Source organism: Cucumis melo, chromosome 4 (assembly GCF_025177605.1).
Source record: "Cucumis melo cultivar AY chromosome 4, USDA_Cmelo_AY_1.0, whole genome shotgun sequence".
NCBI lineage: Eukaryota > Viridiplantae > Streptophyta > Magnoliopsida > Cucurbitales > Cucurbitaceae > Cucumis > Cucumis melo.
The window spans coordinates 698,471-722,018 of NC_066860.1; the positions used below are offsets into that span (position 1 = coordinate 698,471).

At 34.4% G+C, this 23,548-nt stretch overlaps 1 protein-coding gene across 2 annotated transcripts; it reads right to left on the reverse strand.

Annotated features, from left to right (window-relative positions):
- Positions 1-291: 291 nt before the first annotated feature.
- On the reverse strand, positions 292-22,267 carry LOC103503496 (uncharacterized). 2 transcript variants are annotated; one of them, XM_017048060.2, is made up of 24 exons: positions 22,093-22,234; positions 21,746-21,919; positions 20,267-21,233; positions 19,009-19,124; positions 18,289-18,497; positions 16,356-16,475; positions 13,976-14,104; positions 13,690-13,815; positions 12,426-12,481; positions 12,181-12,280; positions 10,574-10,691; positions 10,206-10,415; positions 9,329-9,653; positions 7,997-8,090; positions 6,726-6,834; positions 6,359-6,624; positions 5,259-5,383; positions 4,493-4,727; positions 3,467-3,655; positions 3,097-3,386; positions 1,593-1,788; positions 1,264-1,503; positions 1,053-1,138; positions 292-592 (listed from the first exon to the last, which is right to left on the reverse strand). In XM_017048060.2, the coding sequence occupies exons 3-24, from the start codon at positions 21,091-21,093 to the stop codon at positions 436-438; spliced, it is 4,323 nt and encodes a 1,440-aa protein (XP_016903549.2). In that variant the 5' UTR covers positions 21,094-21,233; positions 21,746-21,919; positions 22,093-22,234; the 3' UTR covers positions 292-435. The 2 variants fall into 2 exon arrangements, with proteins under 2 accessions (XP_016903549.2, XP_050939425.1); XM_051083468.1 differs by lacking the exon at positions 21,746-21,919 and having other exon boundaries at positions 22,093-22,267.
- Positions 22,268-23,548: the final 1,281 nt, after the last annotated feature.

A 23,548-nucleotide genomic window follows, 5' to 3' on the forward strand; every position in this document is an offset into this window, starting at 1 on the left:
TTACGAAATATGTCGGAAGAAAACTCGTAGATCCAAAAGAGTTTGATAGATTTTGCTTTCGTTAACTATCATTCTTGCAAAAAGAAGAAAAAAAGACGGTTAAAATTCCTACCTCTCAAATCTGTTCCAATAGTAGCCCAAATTGAACAAGATTTCTTGAAACCCAAGAAACTATTTTACATAACAAAATCATTACAAATATTTTCAAAATGGTAAAAATGTTTTCATTTTGGCATAAGTTGATGATTATATACGAGAAGAGCTCTTGTTCTATTAAAATAAAGAAAGAAAGAAATAAAAACTAACCATATCGATTACGTGGGTCAATAAGTCTATTTACATGTAAGGGGTGGTGCCATGTAGTTTCAAAAAATGGATTTACAAACTTGACATTTACAATTCAAAAACATCACACCGATCTTAGTTGATAGAGTATTAAGCAAACTCAGCAGCCCAAAAAGCATCAGGATCCGGACAAAAAAGACTAATATCTTTCATTTCCAAATTTGCAATGTGCCAATCAACCAATTGTGCTTGTGTTGATTTGAATATCACAAGGATTACAGGCATTATCCACCACTTTTCAGTCTCCCTGTTGTCAAATTAATTCAAAACCAGTTAAGAGGTTAGGGGGGAAAACTAATCATTAATTAATTGAATTGCCATTCAATTCTATGTAGTAAATCACAATTTCGTCTACGGTTCAAGACTCATCTTTTCCAATACAACCTCTTAGGCTCGTAACCATAAACACACCTCCAAATTTCAAGCTTTCTTATCTACATTTTATTATGTATTCAAAAACCAAGCCAACTTTTGAAGGAAAAAAGAAGCTTTTGTTTTGGGATTTTTTCTAAGAATCCAGCACTTGTAAAGCTGCAAATCATTAAAGAAATTAAGAAGAAATAGGCTTCATTTTCAAAAACAAAAAGCTAAACACGAAATGGTTAGCAAATGGGCAGTATTTCTTTATTTTCCCTATCCCCTTTTCGGTTTTCATCAATTTCAGATATGGCAGAAGGTAAAAGGATTATAAATGAGATGAGAATCACCTTCTGTTGCTCCACATATTGGTCTCATTAGGTGGCTGGAAAGTTGAAAGCACATAAAGAAAAATGGCATAAATGAAGGCCACAACCTGTATCCACCAGTGAAGTAGAACTAAGAGACGTAACAATAGAAGTTCTAATTGTAGATTAAAAAGAAAAAAGAAAAAAGAAAAGAAGATGTGAAGTAATTTTTATTAAGCGTAGTCCAACTTACAATATTAACCAAAGAAGTAGCATTCCACAAAGCATATATACGAGCAAGTGATGCTCTTCTAGGCTCTTTGCTGAAAAGTGCATTCAAGCCGGCTGGAAAAGGAGATAGTAACGACAAGGGAAGAACAAGAAGAACAAGAAGAAAAGCAACCAGTGAAATCCAATAAAACTGCAGCAACATAAGCAAGGTAATGGAAATATCTGCTAGAAGCACAATAGTGATAAACAGCTGTACAGTATCCTGAAATTTTCAAGTCTCAAGAGTTAGATCGTAATGAAGATACCTCTGTTATACATATATATGAAAAACATATGCTAACTTCTACTAACCAGATGTCCAATAGGTTTTCTGTTGCGTAATAAAAGAGAGAGAGGATAGAGAAAGTCCCATCTATAATGCAAAAATCTCACGTTAGCCTTGTTTATGAGCCCTCCATTAACTACTCCTGTAATCCTTTTCAGGGATAATGATTGCCAGCTCTGATCAAACTGCGTGAGAGATTCTGTTTCACTTGTAGCATCCTCCCTAACATATTCAATAGACAATACAGCGAACTTTTTAAGTTATTAGAATCCAAATCAAGTCAAGGTTATGAATAATCTTGAATCATTACTAAAGCTGTTTTCAAAAAAGAGATTTTCTTTTTTACTAAAGCTTTAATTCAGGAAAAAAATTAACGATCTTGCAAAAACAGTTCCTGTGTGTGCACGTTTAAAGGGTAAGGACAAACCTAATCATAATCACTCTATACCACGTGTTAGGCTCAAAGTGAAGGAGCCCCATTTCGTAATCTCAAACTCAGTACGCAATCTTCCAAATTCAACAAGTTTTGAGCACCACCTCCCACTTAATAAAATGAGATCCTCGGTCCTCCTCCCTCTTTGAACCCTCCCTTCCCACACAAGATTCCTCATCAATCTCTCAAGATTCTTATTCCCTAAGCCTGAAATCCTAAACAAGGGATCCCACTTAAAATTGTCTTAATAAGAATGAGTCACCGTCCTAAACATGTTTTACTTTTATGATAATCGTTTCTACACCTTGAATGGGACAAGAGTCCAAACCAAATGACTAAATTAACACCCTACCAAAGCAGCTCACAAGCCCAACTTCGAAGAGCAACAATTTGTGCAAATGATGGAACTCTTCTTTCAGTTTATAAAATTGCTAAAAAAGAAAAGACGTCTGTTTAGATAAACAAAAGATGTCTCTTATACCGAACAAAAAAGAGCATAGTCGACAAACTGAAGCGCAACGACGAAACCAAATCCTTACCAACCTTAAAGCCCTCAATCACCCTGTTTCCTACTCCATTCGGCACTAACCTAAATAAGACGACCATCAGGAGAAAGAGGCACAGTCGAGAAGTGTATTTTATTATTTGTTGCTAAACAGATTTATTTCCTCTTTTCGAACAAAATTACATAGCTGAAGCCAGCCACAAGGGAATATATAAAATAAAAATATCTTAAATAAAATTCAGCGAGGCAATTTCTTTTTGATTTAGCTCAAGCTCATAATGGCAGTAACTATTTTTTGGTCACATTCATAACAACGCTACTTCGATAATTATTATCTGGGGACATGCTTTAATTGGCAGGAGAAGGGTGAAAAACTACCGAAGGAAGTAGAAACAAGACAATTTTCTTCTTCTTCGAATTTTGTTTTTAACCTAAATCTTATAAATGAACCTTTACCGCCAAACTGAGCATAATTCAATAGTAATTTGCATGCATTCCTTCCTTTGAATTTAGAGGTTCAAATCCCCTCACATAGTACTAAAACAAACAATCTAACTTAAGCAATGATAAACCAGAAACTATTCAAGCGTACCTTGATGGTTCATTAGTATGCTCATACAACACATCTGACTTTTCTAACTGATGAGAAGAATAATCACCAAATGCTACAACCAACACGCCAAGCTGATAGTAACCAGAAGCAGTAGCTTGAAACCATCCGACCTCAATCTTAACACCATGGAATTCGAGTTGAGGGTTTGCATGACTATTTATCCAATCTATAACAGGAATTAAGGAAGAACGAATAGATCTATTCCTCACTATCCTCAATTGAGCATTCATGCCAGCAACCAAACGATTCCACACAGTTGCTGGGACATGCTACATACGTAGAAGATTTTATCTCAGGTCAGAGTTTTTTAGTCAATACTAATAAAACCACTTCTAAAAGCAGAATCTACCTGACCGATGAGATTGGTCAACAGTGCATCACTGTGAAGGTTATAAGGAGTCATATAGCTTCCATCTCCACCAAAAATGATGCACATTGGATATCTCTTTTCAATAATTGAGACTATGTCTATACGCTTCTCATCACCGCCAAGAAAAAAGTCGATGTATGCAACCATTAAATCTGGTGTTGCTCCAACCTGCATCAGTTTCAATTCAGATATCAAGCAGGATAGAGTTAATTAAGAATAATACCATTTCCATCTAATTGACCGATAAAAAACTTACAAAACATGATACTGGGTGAGTTAATAGAGATTTAGGGAGAGTAAAAATTTCGCCACCTAAGAGATGTAATCTCTAATTCCTCTAAATTTGTAAGAACCTGGTAGAAACTTCAACTTCTTTCTCTTAGTTGACTTAATTTCTCCCATAAATTTTTACAAACTCTCTAAAATCATGTAAATTAAGTTCCTATTTAGGAAATTTTGACAGAGACCAACAGTGAGCGTATAATTGAATAATGTTATGGCATGAGGGACTCAATTGGAACTCACAAAACAGCAGGAAAAAAATAGAAAGAGAGAGGAGGGGCATTCGTAAGTGAAAATAATTCATCCATTCAACCCTTTTTTCAAACACAGCAAGGAGGATTCAGCAAACAACAAGGTCATTCTGTAGATTATAGATTATCATCCTCCAAAATAAAAATCCAAAGATCAAACTCCCTAACGGGTCCAAAACCACATGACATCACTCAATGATTAAACTCAGTTTCTACGAGGGTTTAAGAGAATTTTATTAGAATAAAAACAAAAACAAGGCAAATAAATTTCACAAGAACCGATAACTACTACAATTTATATTATATTCACTTGACTTTACAAAAATCAATATCATAGAAGGACAAGAAGCCGCCCTCTTTGATCATTAGACTGCCAATAAAAGCATTTGGAGAACATCAAATGCATATGGCTTCCTAAAATTAATGCTCAAGGACCATAAAAAATATTAGATTTTATATTCTATAATCATACTTTCATTCCTTTGTATAAAGCACGAGATCTGCAGGAGCGCAGACATGAATGGTCATATTCAGACTTCACATAGTCCTGAAGGCGGTGGATTTTATGCCTACGTCGCCACTGTTTCCAAGTCCATGCGCAAGGATATGCAAGAATACAGAGTATGCTATGTACTGATCCTTCCCACCAATGATATGCAGCCACCGAGTTTATCTCATCAATAAATCTATTAAATGCATCTTCGTACCTGAGCATAATGTAAACAGATCACTTGAACCACATAAACTACAAGGACAATACATATTTCCCAAATCTCTGACAATATCATGTGCATATTGAGACATTAAACCAAATTGAATGACGCAGCATTATGATATTCTAGATAAGGTTTTAACATTGTGTCAATATAATCCACAATACTTTCACACGCATGTATCTCTTAACACATCAAGCTTTTAAGAAAAAAATTAAATTGATGGTTAGTCTAACGTCTTAAAATCTAAAATTACAACTAGTAGAAAATTTCTCTGCTCATGAAATTCGAAGGCCTCTATACCTATCACTATCAGTTTCACGGATTTTCTATGACCATAAGTTCAGTTCAATACAAACATTGTCAAAGCATCAACATTCAACTTAAGCTCATAAGATGATAGTTGGACGTGATCACCATTAAGTTAGGAACCTTATTGGTGAACATGAAATGAATTTAACAGCTTTGAACATGAGTAGTTTAAACACTGCCACTCTAGCTAAGCTAATCAAATTATCGTCTTACACAATTTCTATAATTGCATTGGGAGGAGAGTAAGGAAGATGCCAGGGCTCTCTAAATGTATTGGGGCCCATAAAGTACATTCTGTAAACATGACTTTGAGTTTCCTCAGCTCTAGTTCCACGTACCTATGAACAAACAAAAATTAAACCTGAATTATATGTCAATAACTGCAACTGCAGTAACTGTTTGGAAATCTCTAGTTACATGATGCAGTAGGATTAGAGTAAATCATGGTATATTTGTCAAATCCTTAATTAATTAGGATTGGGTTTCCATGATTGTTAGGATTATGATTAGTTTCCTAGGTTTTTTTAGGTTTGGAATTAGTTTTTCTGATTAATTAGGAGTAAGATTAGTTTTCTTACTAATTCTCTATAAATAGAGAAATTGTCTTCTTGTATTGACAACTTCTAATTGATAATAAACACTAGGTTTTGATTCATGGAAAGAGTTCTCCTTTTATCTTTTAGGCTACATCAATTTGTTATCAGAGTAGCCGACTAAGCCAACGACTGTCGTCAATGGAAAACCGAAGAACTTTTGGCGATGCCAATTGAAAGAGGGAGCTTCCCGAGTTGTGCTTCCCGCGTTTTCAGAAAACTGTAGTTTGGTCAGATCGTTTCAGTTCAGCTTGGCTCCTTGCATCCAATTGATGTTCACAATCCAAGTTATTTGAAAATTAATCCATTCCAGACATTTTCCTTGACTGGAATATTTTTTTATCTATGTATCTTAAGTGTGTTTTTTTGTATTAAGTCCTATGTTAAGTCTTTTACTGTACTGATCTGAGTTATTTCTTTCATTTCAGAAATATGATGAGAGCGCTAAGGCAGTGTAGTTGAGATGACTCGGTGCCCACTGATTCTTAGCTATGGTCTTTTTTATTTAAAGCTCTGTGCAAGTCTCTTTATACTTTGAGCATTAGTTTTTTTATTATTTCAATGAAAATTTCGTTTCCATTTCAGAAAAAAAGAATTAGGAAAAACCTTTTAAAAGTTCTATAAAAAAAAAAAAGGAAATTGATAATAAAGACTTTGTTTTATTCTTGGAGAAAGTTCTCCTTTTTATCTTTTAGGCTATATCCTTATAGTATTCAGTACCTCAGATAAGGAAAGAAGATGCGGAAAATGGCGATGGCTGTGAGATTCAATTGAATCAGCATCCCGGTAAGAACCATATCCAACAAATTTTACTCTGAGTGTGCTTAACAGAATCGCTAAAAGAACCAAAAAGCACGACAATATCACAGAGAAGGGCCAGGGACCCCCAAAAGTGTACATCAGCTCCTCAAGAGGAGTGAAGCAATTTGGCATCCTATATTTTTCAGATATGCATTTATACGGGCAAAATGGCCGATCAACTCCTCCTGTCATAAGTGCGGACATCTTAGCAAGAAGAAGATCTGAAACCATTCCAAGGAAGAAATAAAGCTGAAACAATAACATCAACAACCACTTATCTTGTTACCTCGTCTATATATGAAATTTGCACGACTGGGCAGAAGGTCAAGAGAACAAGGAAAGCAAAGATTTGCATCAGACCCTTCAACATCTTTGTAAGTGCCAATAGGGCATTCCTGTAAATAGGGAAAAAGGTATCTGATGCTATAGTTCGCTATTTAAAAGATTCATTCTGGAATAATATTATTAAGTAATTTCCATAATGTGTCCCACTATTACAGGCTAGATTATACAAGAAAATTTGACAATAATATACGAACATGCATAATTTATTTATGTGCTAATTCCTAATTCAAACATACGTACTAGAAATTAGGTTTTTCTTTTTTTTTTCTTGAAATAGAAATGAGGCTCTTCGTTGAATAATGAATTGATATGCATAAGCAAGTGTAAGGGCGACTATTCTTCCATGGTGTACCGTATGCCTAAAGTATTCTAGTTTGTGACTGGTGCCAACGAGTCTTGAGAGAATGAGGAGATATTGCTCAGGGAGAGTGAACAGGGTAGATATGAAGAGGTAGCATAAGAATTTCTATGTCAGTGCAGAAAATGGAGGAAGAATTGGGATGGAATAAATGAGACTTCCAACTTCTCCATCTTTCAGGCTCGGTGTGGTGAACAGGTCCCTCCTAAACTGAAAAATGAAAGAGACAATCACCAATGACTTGGAGACTTCAGGAGAACCGCAATTTGGTGGCCAAAGATGTTTTAGATGACATTTTCAAGCAGTTGAGCCTTTTTCGACTTATATCAAATCTGACTTATTTCAGTCTAAACAAAAGATTCAGACAATCAGCGAGTGAAATAGCAAAAATCAAATTGAGGGTAAAACTTACTTTAAGTTTAGGGTCAAGTTTAATGAAATTGAAAGTTTAGGGTCGATAATGATACATCCGGACAGGTTTTAGGGTCAAATTTGTGTTTTCCCAAATAATCATAATTGCACATAGACTTGATTCAAGATGATTTTCTATCCCAAAAACATAGTAATGTCAAATTAAATACACCAGTCAACGCAAGTTTACCATTTGCCAGTAATCATCATCAAGTGCAAAGAGCAAAATCTAAGTATTTTGGTCAACTTTACAAAAAACATTGGATAGTCGTATCTTCTAATTCACAGCAACATGCAAGGAAGCTACCCTTATAGAATGGAAACACGCATGAATGTCCAGAAAATCATGATATGAAAGTTTCTATATGGTGCAATTGATGCATGCCATATGTATTCCAGGATTTATGCTACAGTGAAGTGGTACTAAATCCAATTGAACGTACTTCACAAAATGTACCATACAGGCCCTTAGGGCATTCTTTTCCGGTTATTGTGCCTTTTCTCCCATAACTACCACCTTTGTTGCTAGCACCTCCACTGTAAAACACCAGATGAAGTACATTATCATATTATCACAAAGTTCAAAGACGAAATGGAAATATAATTAGAATCTAGAAATAGCTATTTCCTAAAAGATGAGACAAGTGCTGCAATTGCTGCTCTGAAGCTTTGGTGTTATAAGGTTTTCACTTCTGCTTTTACCATAATACAACTCCCCAACTTGCATCTTTTCATCCAAAATGAATAGGCCTTAGTATAATTTATCACCTTCTCCATGCAAATGTATATGATGTAAATGTGAAAACTAAACGATGGATGATTATGATATAACTCTTCACAATGATTTCACAAAGTGTTCATTGTATGAGCAATGCCACAACTTTGGCCTGTCAAAAATTCACGTAAAGAAGGGTTCGTCCATTAAAAAATCACAATATAATTGGTTTCCTACCCTCCTAAACCACAAAGATTGCAATATATAGGAAGAGAAGAGTGAAATTTCAGTAGCCTTGTAGGTTTTGGAACTAATAGTAAGAAAAATGAAGTAAGCAAAAGGCTGAGCTTTGAAATCCACAGAACAGCTCAAAACAAAAGCAGAAGGCACAATCTCAAAACTCTAAAGGCTACGAAGCATCAATTGTGATGGTTTATTAATGCCATATCAGAACTCGTAAAATGGGATAAAGAAGTGTTGAATTTCCTTTGATTTCTCTTGTAAAATTGTGATGGTTTAATGTGCATATTAATCATTTATGTCTAATATTTTTTTCCTTTTTGATAGTTGGTCAGTCTTTCTTCTATATAAGAAGACCTTGTATTTTATTCATCATTAAGAAGAATAATACTACACTATTCCCTTCTCAATTTCAACTTAGTATCAGAGCAGGAGACCTAATTTTAAAAATAAAAATAAAAAATAAAAAAAAGACCAACAAAAAGCATAAATCTACTCAATTGTAAAATATTAGATTGCTGAAATCCATCAATATCATATTCAGCTATATTAAAAGATTTAATAACTCAGACAAGAAAAGTTCAATAATCTAAAAATCAGGCCATGATAAACTGCATGATGGATTTTTGTGGAGAATCAACCAAGTAATATGAGTAGACTCAGGAGCACTTAAACTCACCTAATCCAGGAAATATTGGCCCTCTATACTTAATGTTAATACATAATCAGATACATTCAAAAGAATCACAGAATGTTTACATGCCATGTAACCTGTATCTTATACCAAAACATCTATAGTTTATAGTTAGAAGTCCCATACCTATTATTGATGGAGCCACTTATGCTTGCAACAGGTGTATATTCATCCCCAACGTGTATATTGGACCAATGAAAATGCACCCTCCCACCCCCACCCCCACCTCCACCTAGAGAACCACCATTGCCGCCAACAACAGTGATTGATGAATTCCTGAAAAGCTCAAGTTCCTGAAGGAAAAGAAGAATAGTTCCACCCGAACCTCCTCCATGTCCACCAATCATGCTACTATTATCATTGCTCATTACTTTAAGAAAACTTTGTCCATCAGCCGTTAAGGATCCAAAGATTTTTAGAGTTAACAAAGGCCACTGAATGGATCCCATCACTAGAAGAAACAACACATGGATTCACAATGCATGAGAATAGGTTAAGAGACTAAACAAATTAGAGTAAATTAGAATATCTTGATAAATCCTTAATCGATTAGGATTAGGATTAGTTTTCTTGATGAATTGGAATTAGGGTTAGGATTAGTTCTTTTGGTTTATTAGGACCAGAATTAGTTTATTTGATTAATCAGACTTAGAATTAATGTGCTTTAGAAATCTCTAAAAATAGAAGAATTGTCTTCTTGTATTCATAACTTTTGATTCACAATAAAGAATTTGATTTTATTATTGGAGATTTATTTCCTTTTACCCTTTAGGCTACATCAAAAAATATAAATACCAACTTCGCACTTGTTTGCACCAACTTTATCTTGTTAATTTTTTTTTTTTTTTTTTTTTTTGCAAAGAAAACCGACCTCTTTATTAATACTAATAGAGCTCAAAGTACAAAAGGTTAATACAAAGAGTGAAACAAAAATCTTTATCTTGTTAAGCTTCATTAGATACGCTTTATCGTTTATATTTCACAATAGTACAAGAAATATTACCGATCATTCCTCCTCCAGCCACAGGTGTATCAAAATGATCAGGGCCTTCTGCTCCACTGCCAAGTTCACAGGGCAAAGCAGCATTGCCATATTCTTCTCCTCCATTACTCACCCACCCGTTAAAATATCCAGAACCCCCTCTTCCACCATGTCCAGCTCCACTGCCAGCACCATTTGAATAGTTTCCCTTACCAATTCCTTCATCACAACCTGACCATGACGATATACCACATTGAAAAGCATAAAACACAACTCATATTTTCCCGGTTAGTTTAGGGCTTGAGTTCATTTATTTATTTTCTATTATTTTCATAGGAAACAGATTTTCAAGTGATAAGAACAGTTTTTGGTATTATGTTCCTAATTACCTAATTCTGATGCAGTAATCATGCCGTTGCTATTGACAATAACAGTTCTTGCCCGGTGGATTTGAATAATACTTCCCTTGATAATTCCATTAACAATAAGGTCCTCAACACGACAAATCTAACAAAGGTAAGAGAAAACCATTTGGATTGAACTATGATAAATTGTAAAGCCGCAGTTTCCACATCAGCACTTCTTGGAATAATGGAATTAAAAGCCAATTTGAAAACAAGAATAACAATCGCAGAGCAAATACGAATATGCAAACCAAGTTCATATTGTGATAGATCACTGCTCTTATGGCATCAATTATGCATGGAAAATTTGCATGAGGTTGACTTAAATAGACTATAATTACAATTTCACCTTCCCTAAACCATTTCAAACACAACCAAACCATCAGATGATTTCTTCCAATCTCATGGGAAAACATAGAGGTAAATTATTCAAAAATCACAATGATGTTGAGGCAAATGCATCAAATATATTAACCAGGAAAAAAGAACCTAAGGATAGAAACATTATAGTCTCAGGTTGAGTGAGGCCGCACTTCTTGAGTACCTGATGTAGCCTAAAGGATCAAAAGTTATGAATACAAGAAGACAATTCCCCTATTTATAGAGAATTGTAAAGCAAACTAGTCTTTTTTTTTTTTAAGGGAAACCACTTTTCATTGAATTAATGAAAAGAGACAATTAATCCTGATCCTAATTAATCAAGGTTGTTGCAAAATTGTTGGAAGATTACACTTTCTTTTGGGTTTATGGATTTTGGTCTTGTTCTTGGTAATTTGGTTTGATAGGTCTCAAATGCTTCTTCAAGTTTAGCTTCACATGTTTCGCACATCTAAAGTTGACTCATCTCTGCGCCATCTTGTTGCACTTTTTCCTTCATTTTGCTGGCTCCACTATTCACATTTTATATATTATTTGGGATGCTTAATTCTTACTCTATCAATGTTCTCTTGCTTTTCTTTTATTATCTTCCATCAAGAATTATGTACTGCATTATTCCCTTATCATTCCATTGGCGAAAAGTTTTGTTTCCCTAAAAAAAAAAAGGAACTTAGAAAGGCACAATGGTTCTTTTCCGTACCATTAGAAGTAAATGACATAGAGTTTTCGTCTTGCAAAGGTGTATTTTAATGATGGGTAAGGCTTATTCATAAGCTTAAAAGTACTGAAGAGAATTAGAGCTTAGTTCAGCATAAAGCTTCAGATTTCTTGTCTTACAAATTTCACATCCCTATTTTTGTGTCGTTGGTTTTGGGAGCATGCTTGTGGAATTCATAGATGTACATGCATGTGTAAAGCCCCAATTCTTCAATTGCATGAAAACAACAAAATGTAATATTTGAATTGAATTGAAAAGCAAAATCTAAACGATAAGAATATAATATTATAGTTGGGAGGCTGTTTTGTAAGTTGGTTAGAAAGTTTTATGTATAAGAATGTTTAAGACGTACTTTTAAAGATGGAAGGCGCTATATTAAATTATTTTTCTGAAAAGGCAGCCAAAAGTATCTAGAAAACAATAGACTGAACGCTTTGCAATTAAACCATGATAAATGAGATGAAGTTGCAAAGCATCACCAAATGAAATCTCTTACTTGAAGTGAAAAGGACAGTGTATAATTGAAATGGCAATCATCTGGTGGAGTCAATAAATCCAGTGGACACACATCACTATCACACATTGCTTTTGTTACCCTACAAATTGAAACTTGAGTCTAAGGATTTCAATCCTATAATGCTGTAGAGATTGAGAAAGAAAGCATGCCACTCTTCAATAATTTACCTATAAAAAAACAAAATAAAAAGTCTGGCAAAAAGGCATAACATAAAACATACTCACAGGCTTCTACTGTCATCTTCATCCAATGGAGCTTGAAGGAGAGAACCGGTTCCAACCTGTTATTGTCAGTAGTCTTAAATAGATGTACCAATAGATTCCTTTTTCCCCCTTTTTCATGGGATAAAGAGGTGACGAAGAAAATGGTAGTCTTTTTAACAGTTGAGAAAATGTCATGTCGTTCATGCAAGGAATGGAAAATGTAAAATGAAGCAGGTAAATCAAGAACAGAAGCTTAGAATTTGAACATCAAAAAGAGGTCTTCAAATGAGCTGCTTCAAAATGATCCAACCTTAGGTTTGACGACGTTTGCTTTCAGAAACTCTTGGATTTCTTTCTAACTATAGTTCCAAGATAATTCCTTTTACAGCATTGATCCATAAAGGAGCAGGTGTAGAAGAAAAACAATGACCCATTAACAACTTTACCAAGTTGCACTTTGTATCAAAAAGTTTCTAAAATTGCAAAATTACTTATTTGTCTCCATTTCAAAAAGAATCGTGAAATTACTTAAGAACACTTCTGAGTACTTCTCATGTATTTTGATTTCGACAAGTTTTTGTTTCTCATGTATTTTTTTTTCTTGTTTCTGTATTTCACTACTCTTTCTCTTCTTGTGTTGCCTTTGATGGCCAAGGCTGAGTAGATTTGTTCGGCCTACTTAGTTCTGCTACAGGTCGGCCATGGATATGATGATGGCACCAAAGGGGAGTCGACCTAGTTGAGATGCCCGGGTGCACCTCCTGATTCATCTATACTTTTATATTGCTCATTGTATAGGCCCTTTGTACTATGAGCTTTTATCTCATTATTTATATCATCATTAATAAAGAGATACGTATCCTTTTTTTAGAAAACTAAGTACTTGTCCGAGTACTTCTCCCAATTATAAATTTTAGTGCTTGTCAACAGTTTGAATATTAAGTACATTTCCTTCCGAGAGTTTGTTGTCGTTTAAAAATACTACACCAAAATGACCACCCTAATAAACCTTTAAAATGAGAATGCTCAACCCCATTTCATACTAGTCCAACCCTTAAAAGAAAGTCACAGATGCGTGCATCTTAGCTTTGTTGACTAATAGTTTATAAGAAACTAAAACTTACCATAAAAGAACTTCATATCATGATTATGACTTGCAGTTATTATATAAAACAGCAATAGAATGTATAAACTTAGCTTCCATCATAATGGAAAATCCCTTAGAAGCCGATAAGCCATTGTAAATAGATCATAATAAAAACTCCAAAATGTGAAGATGGCTTACTGTTATGTTATAAAAAAGAGACAAAGATAGTCGCTGCCCTTTGATTGTGTCACCTTCACCAATCAGATGCAATAGCCCTTGACCATACATGCCCAAGTTAGAATTCGAGCTAATGCTTGAATTTTGCTGCAATATTTTAGGCATCATGGAGAACTTAGGTATTAGGAGATGTTCAAAGGACTACAAAGATAAAAGTAAATAAAATTTAATCTTATAATAATAATAAATAAATAAAACCCTGCCCCTGATGTAGTTTAGTTAGCAGAAGAGGTTTGAAGGACAATACCTTTAAAACAACAAGATTCCTGACTTCAAGAACTGAAGCAGTAACAAACGTGTTCCTACCACCATCTACCAGGATTTTAGAGTTCCACATTAGCAGCATCTTAACAAAAACTCTAAGAGCGCCAAAAACCTTCAGTCAAAGAGAATTCAAGTCATTTTGGAAATTAATACAAATAATAAAAAATAAATAAAGCCCTTCATTGGATCCAAGGGCATTCGTTCAAAGGAATTTCATAAGAAAGAATGGCATGTCATACAAACTATATTAAGGACTCTAATCCAATAGATAGGAACAATATGACAATATGGACAGTTCGTTTAAAATTCAAAACCATAGTGTCTAGCTCCGTTTCTTATCAAAATAATAAATGTGTTGGAATTCAACCAATAGAGTAAAATAGTTAAGGATTTGCTTGATCTATTACTCCCTCAATTCTTGTATCTAGAATACTACAAAAAAAAAAAATGGATTCCAGATATCTACATTTTTTTCAACTAGATACAAAATTTGTCATTGATAAAATGAAAAGAGACTAAATACTCAAAGAATATGAGCTCCCCAAGGGATTGATAAGAAAATCAATATATAAAAATAAAATAAAATAAAAGTCAATAAGTAACAGAACAAGATTGTAATGAAAATATAAAGGCATTCTGTAATTTTGTTTTTGGTCTAGTTGGTATCCTCTTGTATTGTACTTAAGCCGGAAGTCTATAAGAATTGGGTATCTTATTTAGAGATCATGAGGATGCTAAGGAGATATCAACCTAGTTGAGATGTCCAGGTCACCTCTTGATCCACTATGCTTTTTATTTCTTTTGCTCTTTCTATTTCCTTTGTACTTTAAGCATTAGTCTCATTTCATTGATTCAATGAAAAGACTCGTTTCTGTTCCAATAAAAAAATACAGGCATCCAAGGGGATGCATTAACTCTTGCAACTTCATATTGAGCCACATGAGTGATTTTTCATGAAAGACCCTTCGGAGGGTACCTTCAAAACAAAATCCTATCAAGAAAATCTTTCACCAAAGTAAAGTAGAATGAGGATTCATCGCAGGACTTCCCTATATTTGAATGGCATTCTCTTTGAATCATTTGTTATGAAAGGTAGCAAGTAATCTCCTACAACATACAATAGAGACAATAAAAAAAAAAAAGTAAGTAATAGTTGTTGTTGAACTTTTAACACTTTATAAAACTTAAATCATCCTGTAATTGAGATCCCCATAGGCGGTTGAATCAACTTGCATCCTCTAGTAGGTGGCCAAACCACGCATTTAACATTCCAACTGGATAAAGAATTTAATTTTGAAAAACAAGTAACTCCAAAGAACTTCCAACCGTGTGCCAATTAAAAGGTTATTTTCCAGGAATGCTTCGAATATCTTGCCTAAATAAAAAATTCTCTTCATTTATAACTCTCCAACCCCACTTGGCAAGGAGAGCCAAATTCTTATTTTGCAGACCTCCCAAACCTAGTCCTCCATTATGTTGAGGCCGAATAACTTTAGCCATTTAGCTAAGTGGTTGATTTTGCTTCCTGAATGCCCTTCCCAAAAAAAATTTCTCATTAATATCTTCAAAGAGGAGGCTACATTGGTCTGGAATTGTAAACAAAGACATACAGAATGTAGGAAAATTGGCCAAAAAGGATTGGCATAAAGTTGCTCTTCCTCTTGACAAGTCAAATCTTCTCCATTTGTCTAACTCTCTCTGCACTTTATCAATAATTGCATTATCTTTACTTCCTAGGGTGCAAATGCTCCCCCTATTTCATCACCATACTTAACCTCTATAAATTAATAATGTTAGGACCACATAATTTTATATTAATTTAAAGAGGTATTAATTAATCAATAAACTAAAATTTAAAAATTATCAGTCCATAGACAATTCCCTATGATGTACTCTTTATCATTCTCTTTCAAGCTTAAGTAGAACGTATGGATAGGTAGAAGCCTCCTAAGCCTCCTCCATCGATCTTCCAGTCCATGGTACCAAGACTTCGTATTCTCCCAAAGATGAGTCAAGACTACCAATGCCAGTATTAAACTTAGATCTGAACTTGAGTCTATTTCCGGTGGTAGTATTGAAGTTGCCTGTCCTGATTCATTCCAAGGCGATCCATGCAATTCAAGTAGGTCTAGTTTTTATATGCAGCTACTTGACAATTCTTAAAAGCAGAAACCTCTGAACATGAAATGTAGGGATCGTATTTTACCATTCAGCTCTCTGTGTGCACCAGGTAGAAACTCCCAAATCTTTTTTTCTTTTTTAATAACAATAAGAAGAAACAAATAAACACACACACAAGAAACCTGATTCAGAAACGTAGATGAAATATATACAAGTTTGATATGGAAGAGAAAGAGTCGAACCGTTATGATGGAATCACTCATCAAAAGTTCTTCAGCAACTAGTTCAAATTCTGATATTGGAAATTCAGAGAGCCCAAAAACAATGCTGCCTCCAGAGTATAGGGTAATTTGTCCTCTAACCTAGAAACCATGGAGCCAAAAGGATATAAGATAATTATCAAAGTAAGAATTCCAAGATAAGTAAAGCAATCATGGACAAAAAAAATTCAAAACATGAAACAAGAAGATTGATATAAACTTATATATGAAAGGGACTAATGCTAAAAATTAAAGATCTCCACAAACGAAAAGGACAACAAGCGAAATACAATGGAAATAATAAACCAAATAAAGGCTAAGATCACACAACTCAAAGCACAAGAAAGAAAATAATGGAGAAGACAAAGGGCAACTAGAAACAAAGCTCTTCCAGACCAACAAAATAAGAACCCTAAACGTGGGATTTTATATAAAGATTATGGCCATATGAATATTGAATGTTTTTCAAATGCTAATTGGGCAGGACCAAAAGAAGACAGAAGAACGATTTCTGGGTATGTGTTTTTGTTGGAGGCAATTTGGTCTCGCGGAAGAGTAAGAAGCAAAACGTAATTTCATGATCAAGTGCTGAGTCAGAATACAGAGCAAGGCACAAGGTTACATCAACTCTTGATTAAGTTGGGTTTTAATACTACAATTCCAACCAAGTTTTGGCGTGACAATCAAGTTGCTCTCCACTCAGTATTTCATGAGCATACGAAGCACATTGAAATTGATTGTCATTTTATTTGAGAAAAAATACAACAAGGTTTGGTGTCTACCGGATATGTGTAGACCGGAAAACAATTAAGGGATATCTTTACAAAAGCTTTAAAAGGAGTTCGAATAAAGTACCTATGTACAAACTGGGCATGATTAATATATATGTAGGAGCTTATTAGTCATTTGTCCATTGTTGTAATTTACTAGTCTTTAGTTAGGGTTCCATGTATGCCTATACATATTGAACTCCATTGTATAGAATGAATTAATTGAGTTATTTCATATTTTCCTCTAACTTCAACACCTCTCACCCCTAGGTAATGCAACACCCGAATAGTAAAAAAATATGCTAGGAGGGCTATGGATGAAAATTCACCCCTTTAGTTAGTTGTTTGTTGGTTGCTCTTATATGTAGGTCTTTTTTGTATTTTTGGGTTAGGAATCTTTAATGTACTAGACTGTGGTGAGAATAAGAAAGCGTGGAGAGTATCCACCCTCTTGATTGATGTGCATCGGCTTGTCTCGTGAATAGGTTACTTTTTTATTCAACTGTTCTTAAGACTTCATCCTAGTGCTCCCTTCTCCAATCCTTAACTGACTTCTCTTTACAGGATATATGTGTTTTTTAATGTCTTTTAACTTTTTTTGTTGCAATCTTGTTCCGTTATATATTAGTTGCTTTTGTCACTTTCCTTGTTCACTCTCTTGTGGAGTATGTATCCATTGAGCATTAGTCTTCTTTCATTTTATCAATGAAAAGTTTTGGATCTTGTTCAAAAAAACCTGTATGTGCGTGGCTTTCTGATCTAAGATAAAGTGAAGTATTTTCCCAAGATTCAGTACAATTTTTAATGCCTCTCTTTGAGTGCATGCAACTAAATAACTTTTCTTTTCTTTTTTTCTCTTTTTTATAACTTTTTGAAAACCATTTTTCCTGATTTTGAACAGTTGAAGTCCCTTTTTAGTAGAGGCTTCCGTTTTCTTGTCTCGGCTCCTTCTGAATTAGAGAAAAAATTCTCTTATAAATATGAAATCATTATATGCATTTCAGAAGTTTTTAACAATTGATTGATAAACCTGTAATATATGCATTTCATCAATTAATCAACAAATATTTAAAGTTTAAGGGAGCAAGGCATTTTCCACCTCTACACAACAACGGAAGCACAAGGAAGAAAACGTCACCCAATACCTGGACTCTTGTCCACAGCAATGGGACCAATGCTTTTGCATTATTCTCCACAAACACGTTTGACCATAGGGGACTAGTAGAAAAGTCTAGCAATGGGGTTTCAGTTTCTGTCGTGAGATTGTCATTTCCAACTCTTAAACTAAGCAAATCAGCATTGAAGTAAGTGCCAGCTGCCCCAGCATTACCAGAACACCCAATACTTATACCACCTGAAACAAGGATGGTGCAAACATAGAGTTGCCAATGTTGTATTCAATATTAGAAGCACTCCAAAAAGTCAAAAAAAAAAAAATTATATTTCTAGTTTCCAAGACAGGCAATGGCATACTACACAAAGCCAGATAGCCTAGTAACCAGTATTGTAGAATCCTTCCCGATCATTATTATCACATAAAACAATAATTATTATATAAACTTAAATCGCCAATTGACCCAAAAACTTAAGTTGATGGAAAGACAAATTTATTCTTATATCATCTAACTCTCCCCTTACTTGAGGCTTCAAATATGTAAAAGACTCAACAAGTGGAAGGCAATTTTAACTAGGGAGGAAATAGAACTGCAGGGGTTTGAATACATAGCCTCCTAGACCATCTGCTCTGATAACATCTTAAATTACCAATTAACCAAAAAGCTTAAATTAGTGGATGAAAGCAAATTAAATGCTATATCATCTAACATATGACGACATTGAATATTTCATCGATTCAAAGCACATACCATGTACAGTAACCTTAATATCTTCTTGAATGCTATAGCAATCCAGAGAAATTCTTCCCCCACCACCTCCACCCCATCCCTTCCCGCCTGCAGCAGATATAGTTCCACTTCCCCTTCTAGGTATATAGAAAGAGAGCCAAATATTAGAAACAGACGAAACAACCGACAGTACACAATCTCTGAGCCAATATTGAAGATATCAGAAGCATCATTCATTTGTGAGATTTCTGCATGCTACAATGAGAGCGCCATTAAATAATCAAGGTACTTTCAAACTTTTCTTCCATTTTTTTCTCACGGTCTAGTAGGGAGCAGACAAAGAATTTCAGTCCTTCAAATGGAACTAAAGAAAAATTTGGCTATAGGCCTAACAGTGAAGGAGCTGATACATAACTTCCCAAGAACAAACAATAGACATCACTGAGCAAGCTATTTTTTTATAAAACAACCTGCTTTCATTGAGAAAAAATGAAAGAATACATTGGCATACAAAAAAAACAAGCCCGCTAAAACACCCCAGCTAGCAGAAAGGGGACCAACTAAGTAAAATGTTACATATAGAATAATTAGAAAAAAGCTTCAAAATCGAAATCCAAAGGAAAACATGAAATCTAGCAAAGACCAAATATCACTATGCTCCCTCTCCCTACCCCTAAAGACCCGCTCATTCCTCTCGCCCTAAATGTCAGCATCACCAAGCAAGCTATATGCTAGGAAGTAAAAGAAGAAACTAGCCGTTTGGAATCTGTTCCCTAAATTTATAATTATTCATTTTATGTATGTCAGAGGCAATTCCATATTAAGTATATTTTGTTATATCGAGGTCATCTTTGTAGGTTCCTCCCCTTTTTGTGTGCTCTCATTTTTTGCATGCTTGTACATTCTTTCATTTTTTTTCCCCTCGAACTTTGGTTATTCATTAAAAAAAAGTACTCATGTATTGATGGTAACTTCACGTGCTTAAAACGGCACTGCCATCACTATCATCAGTGATGTTGTCTAAAGTGTATTAGATGTTATTGTTGAAGATTTCACACAGTTAAGTTAACATTAAACATGCAAAAAGCTTGTGCGGGTTTCAAATTAGATAAACAACACTAATACCAAAAAACTTTAAACATAACATACAAACAAATTCAGTAGTTAAACTTATATGGGTTTCAAACTAGATTAGCGAAAAGGTATGCATCGTAATCATAACCTCAAGAGAAAGCACTTGAAAAGTTTAAACCAATCCACAAGCATGAATTATACTCACAACTTTACAGCATGCACAAAGATACTTCCACCAGATCCACCTCCACCTCTTGATCCTCCGTCTCCACCTTCTGCTAGGATAGAACCATTTAGATATAATACACCTACTATTATAAGTTTCACACGTCCTCCACCAAGCCCTCCATATGGCTTTTCATCTGATATGCCACCACCCTTGCTCCCATAGCTCCATGGTTCAGACAATGTAGACCAAGCATACACATCACCACCCCAATTGCTTGTCTGATTACTTTTAAAACAGGATGCCCCTCGGCCACCATGACCTCCACCAGATCCATCATAACCAAATGGTGTGCCACTCGTTTGAGAAGGAGGTGCTCCACCAAGGGAAGTAGTATTTATGTACGAATTGTATTCCATTGTTAAATTAGCAGCAAAAAAAACCACAGAACCAGCAACAACACCGGCGTGGTGACTGACTTTGATATTGCCAGACATATTAAGAGTAATTGTACAACCTTCTATGGGGCAGCAAATCACAACGTGTGGAAGTATCTCCAGATTCCCCGTTCCAGATATGTAAAAATCAGAATATAAAGACAAGTTTGTGTTTAACAGGCAGGTTGTGTTAAATGACCCAACACCTCCCAGGTCCTCGCATGATACAAAATGATTTGAAGAAGAAAAAAGTATTGGACTAATGTTCTGAGAGCCATTGCCTGTCACTGGCCGGAATTCATGCCGCAAATCGTTCAGAAAAACATTTCCACTTTCATACTGAAGTGAATTGAGGGTGATGACAGACATGTATAGACATCCCCAAACTATATACTGTCTTATGTGCCAGTGCGGCAGGGAAGAACACATCACTGAAAGTTATTTTGCAGAGTCTACTCGCACATAGCACTCCAGATGAATTTATCGAGCAAACTTAACCTCAGAAGTAGAATAGTCTTTGTGGCATTTGCTCTTTTCTGGTGCACCAGAAACATTAATATCTATATAATCTGTAATCAACAAAATAGCTATGGCATTTAGTCCAAAGAGTACGGCTTACCAGTAGAATGCAAATGAGAGAAATAATTTGATTTTATAGACAACCATAACCAATTTTAAATGAGATAAATAATATGACTGCAGACTTTCTTGTTGATCGGTGATAGGTATACGTATTACCGATATACACTCTGAATCCTATCCATTAACAGATTTTCACTTGAATGAAAACTTATATTACATGTCTTCCCTCGAATTTGGATTCTAATTTAGGTAACCAGTCTGAATGAACACGAGAAATGAAAGACAATATCTAAATGTTTTCAAACGTTTATGAAACCTTTTTCTCTAACCCCATTTTCTGAAACTGTTTTCTCCAAAACAGGAGTGGAGTTTACGAAATACGCTTATTTTGCCTCCTATTACCTGAATTAGAATTGACTGAATTGTTCGAGGGCCAAAACAAGATTATGCTTTAGGAGTCTTAAGAAAGCGTGATTGTGACACTAATTCAGCTCATTACCATTACTACCAACAATTTTCTAGTGGGAAAATTGAAATTTGAAATGACACCAGTGTATGACAACGCCGGTGTCTAACAGAAAGCTCTTGCTACCAGCAATTGCTTCACCACCACATTATAATTCAGCTCATTACTCTAAATGGAAGCGATTTCTAACATGGAACGTGAAAAAATCTGTAATGCAAGATAAGATTGCCAAAACTATGTTAAAAACAGAAATAAATTCTTAGCTTGATAACTGAAGATAAATCACTTGAAGCTCACAAACACTGAAACTTACAAACAATTCAACAAACCCAAAAAAAATAAATCAAATAAAAAGAAGGAAGAAAAATTAAAGTATATACCTCATCGAAAGTCAAAGCGACCGAAATGGTCTTACAACAATCATCATCCGTTTGATGGAGACCAAAAATTTCGGTTCCATCCCTGCGGCGTCTTTGAAAGAAGAATTTGGATCGATCTTATTTCGTAAATTACTATTGTAATGCATTTACATAATTAAATAACAAATAAAAAAAGTAAAAATTGTACTCTATTTGGTTTTTATTTTTTCCTTTTTCTTTCTAAAGCGCTTTCCCTTTCCATGTAATGTAGGGCCGTAGGCATGTAATTCCATCATTCTCTCCGGTTAAATCCATTCTAAGTTTTAGTTTTTCTTTTCTTTCCTTTTCCCTTATTTTTTATTATAATAAAACGAATCAAAATATCTTTAAAATATAGTCTACTTACTATATATTGCGATAGATTTATATCGTGAAAATTGGTATATTATTGTCTATAATGAATAGATTGTAATATTTTTATAAATATTTTAAGATGGATTGTTTTACGGTTCTTAAGGGATACAATTTTATCCTAATCAACCGACTTTATCGAGAAATATTACTTTTTTTAGGCCAAGAGGTTGATAGTGAGATTTTGAATCAACTCATTGGTCTTATAGTATATCTCAGTATGGAGGATGATACCAAAGATCTGTATTTATTTATAAACTCTCCCGGTGGAGGGGTAATAGGCGGAGTAGGTATTTATGATACTATGCAATTTGTGCAACCTCATGTACAGACAATATGCATGGAATTAGCCGCTTCAATGGGATCTTTTATTCTAGTCGGAGGAGAAATTACCAAATGTCTAGCATTCCCGCAAGCTTGTTTTTTTCAAAAACAAAATGAGACAACAAATAAATGTTACTATAGTTCATTTGTACTAAACATGCAAAAATAGTAATTGAAAAGATGGGGTTGAATTAGAAGATATATAATAGAGTAAAAATAATAGGTAGATAAAGCATACATTATCTTTATATGTTGTCTAACTAAAAGAAGTGCACACACCCAATCTCATAGGTTGAGGCATCTCCCTAATATAGGCTTGTATCATTCAAAGATTGTTGCATTTCGTATTGCCAACTTAGAAAACAATTCAATAAATTATAATAGAAGTAAATAAAATATTATGATTCGATAAACAGCTAAAAGATAGTGTGAGTTCAATCTATAGTGGTTACATACCTAAAATTTAGCATCCTACACGTCGTTTAAACACTTGAAATATTATAAAATCAAGTTGTTCTATAAGATTAAGTCAAAATGCATATAATCTAATTAAAAAAGTCATGAATGACATGCTAATAATGTACTTAATCAAACTTCTATCTCATTCATGTATATATCCGTTACATTTTCGTGTAATTGATTATATTATATATACATAGCACAAAACAAAGGGATATTATCATATACAAAAAAAAAAAAAAAAGGCACATATATTTATGGGGACTTTTAAAAAATATAAAAA

What these genes read in the sequence shown, in the direction of transcription:
- LOC103503496 (XM_051083468.1), bottom strand. Translation starts at nt 21,093, where the DNA reads ATGTGTTCTTCCCTGCCGCACTGGCACATAAGACAGTATATAGTTTGG. An exon ending in AGTGGCTCCATCAATAATAG is followed by an intron (nt 8,091 to 9,328) that starts GTATGGGACTTC and finishes GGTGTTTTACAG; the next exon opens with TGGAGGTGCTAGCAACAAAG. An exon ending in TGACCAATCTCATCGGTCAG is followed by an intron (nt 3,387 to 3,466) that starts GTAGATTCTGCT and finishes CTACGTATGTAG; the next exon opens with CATGTCCCAGCAACTGTGTG.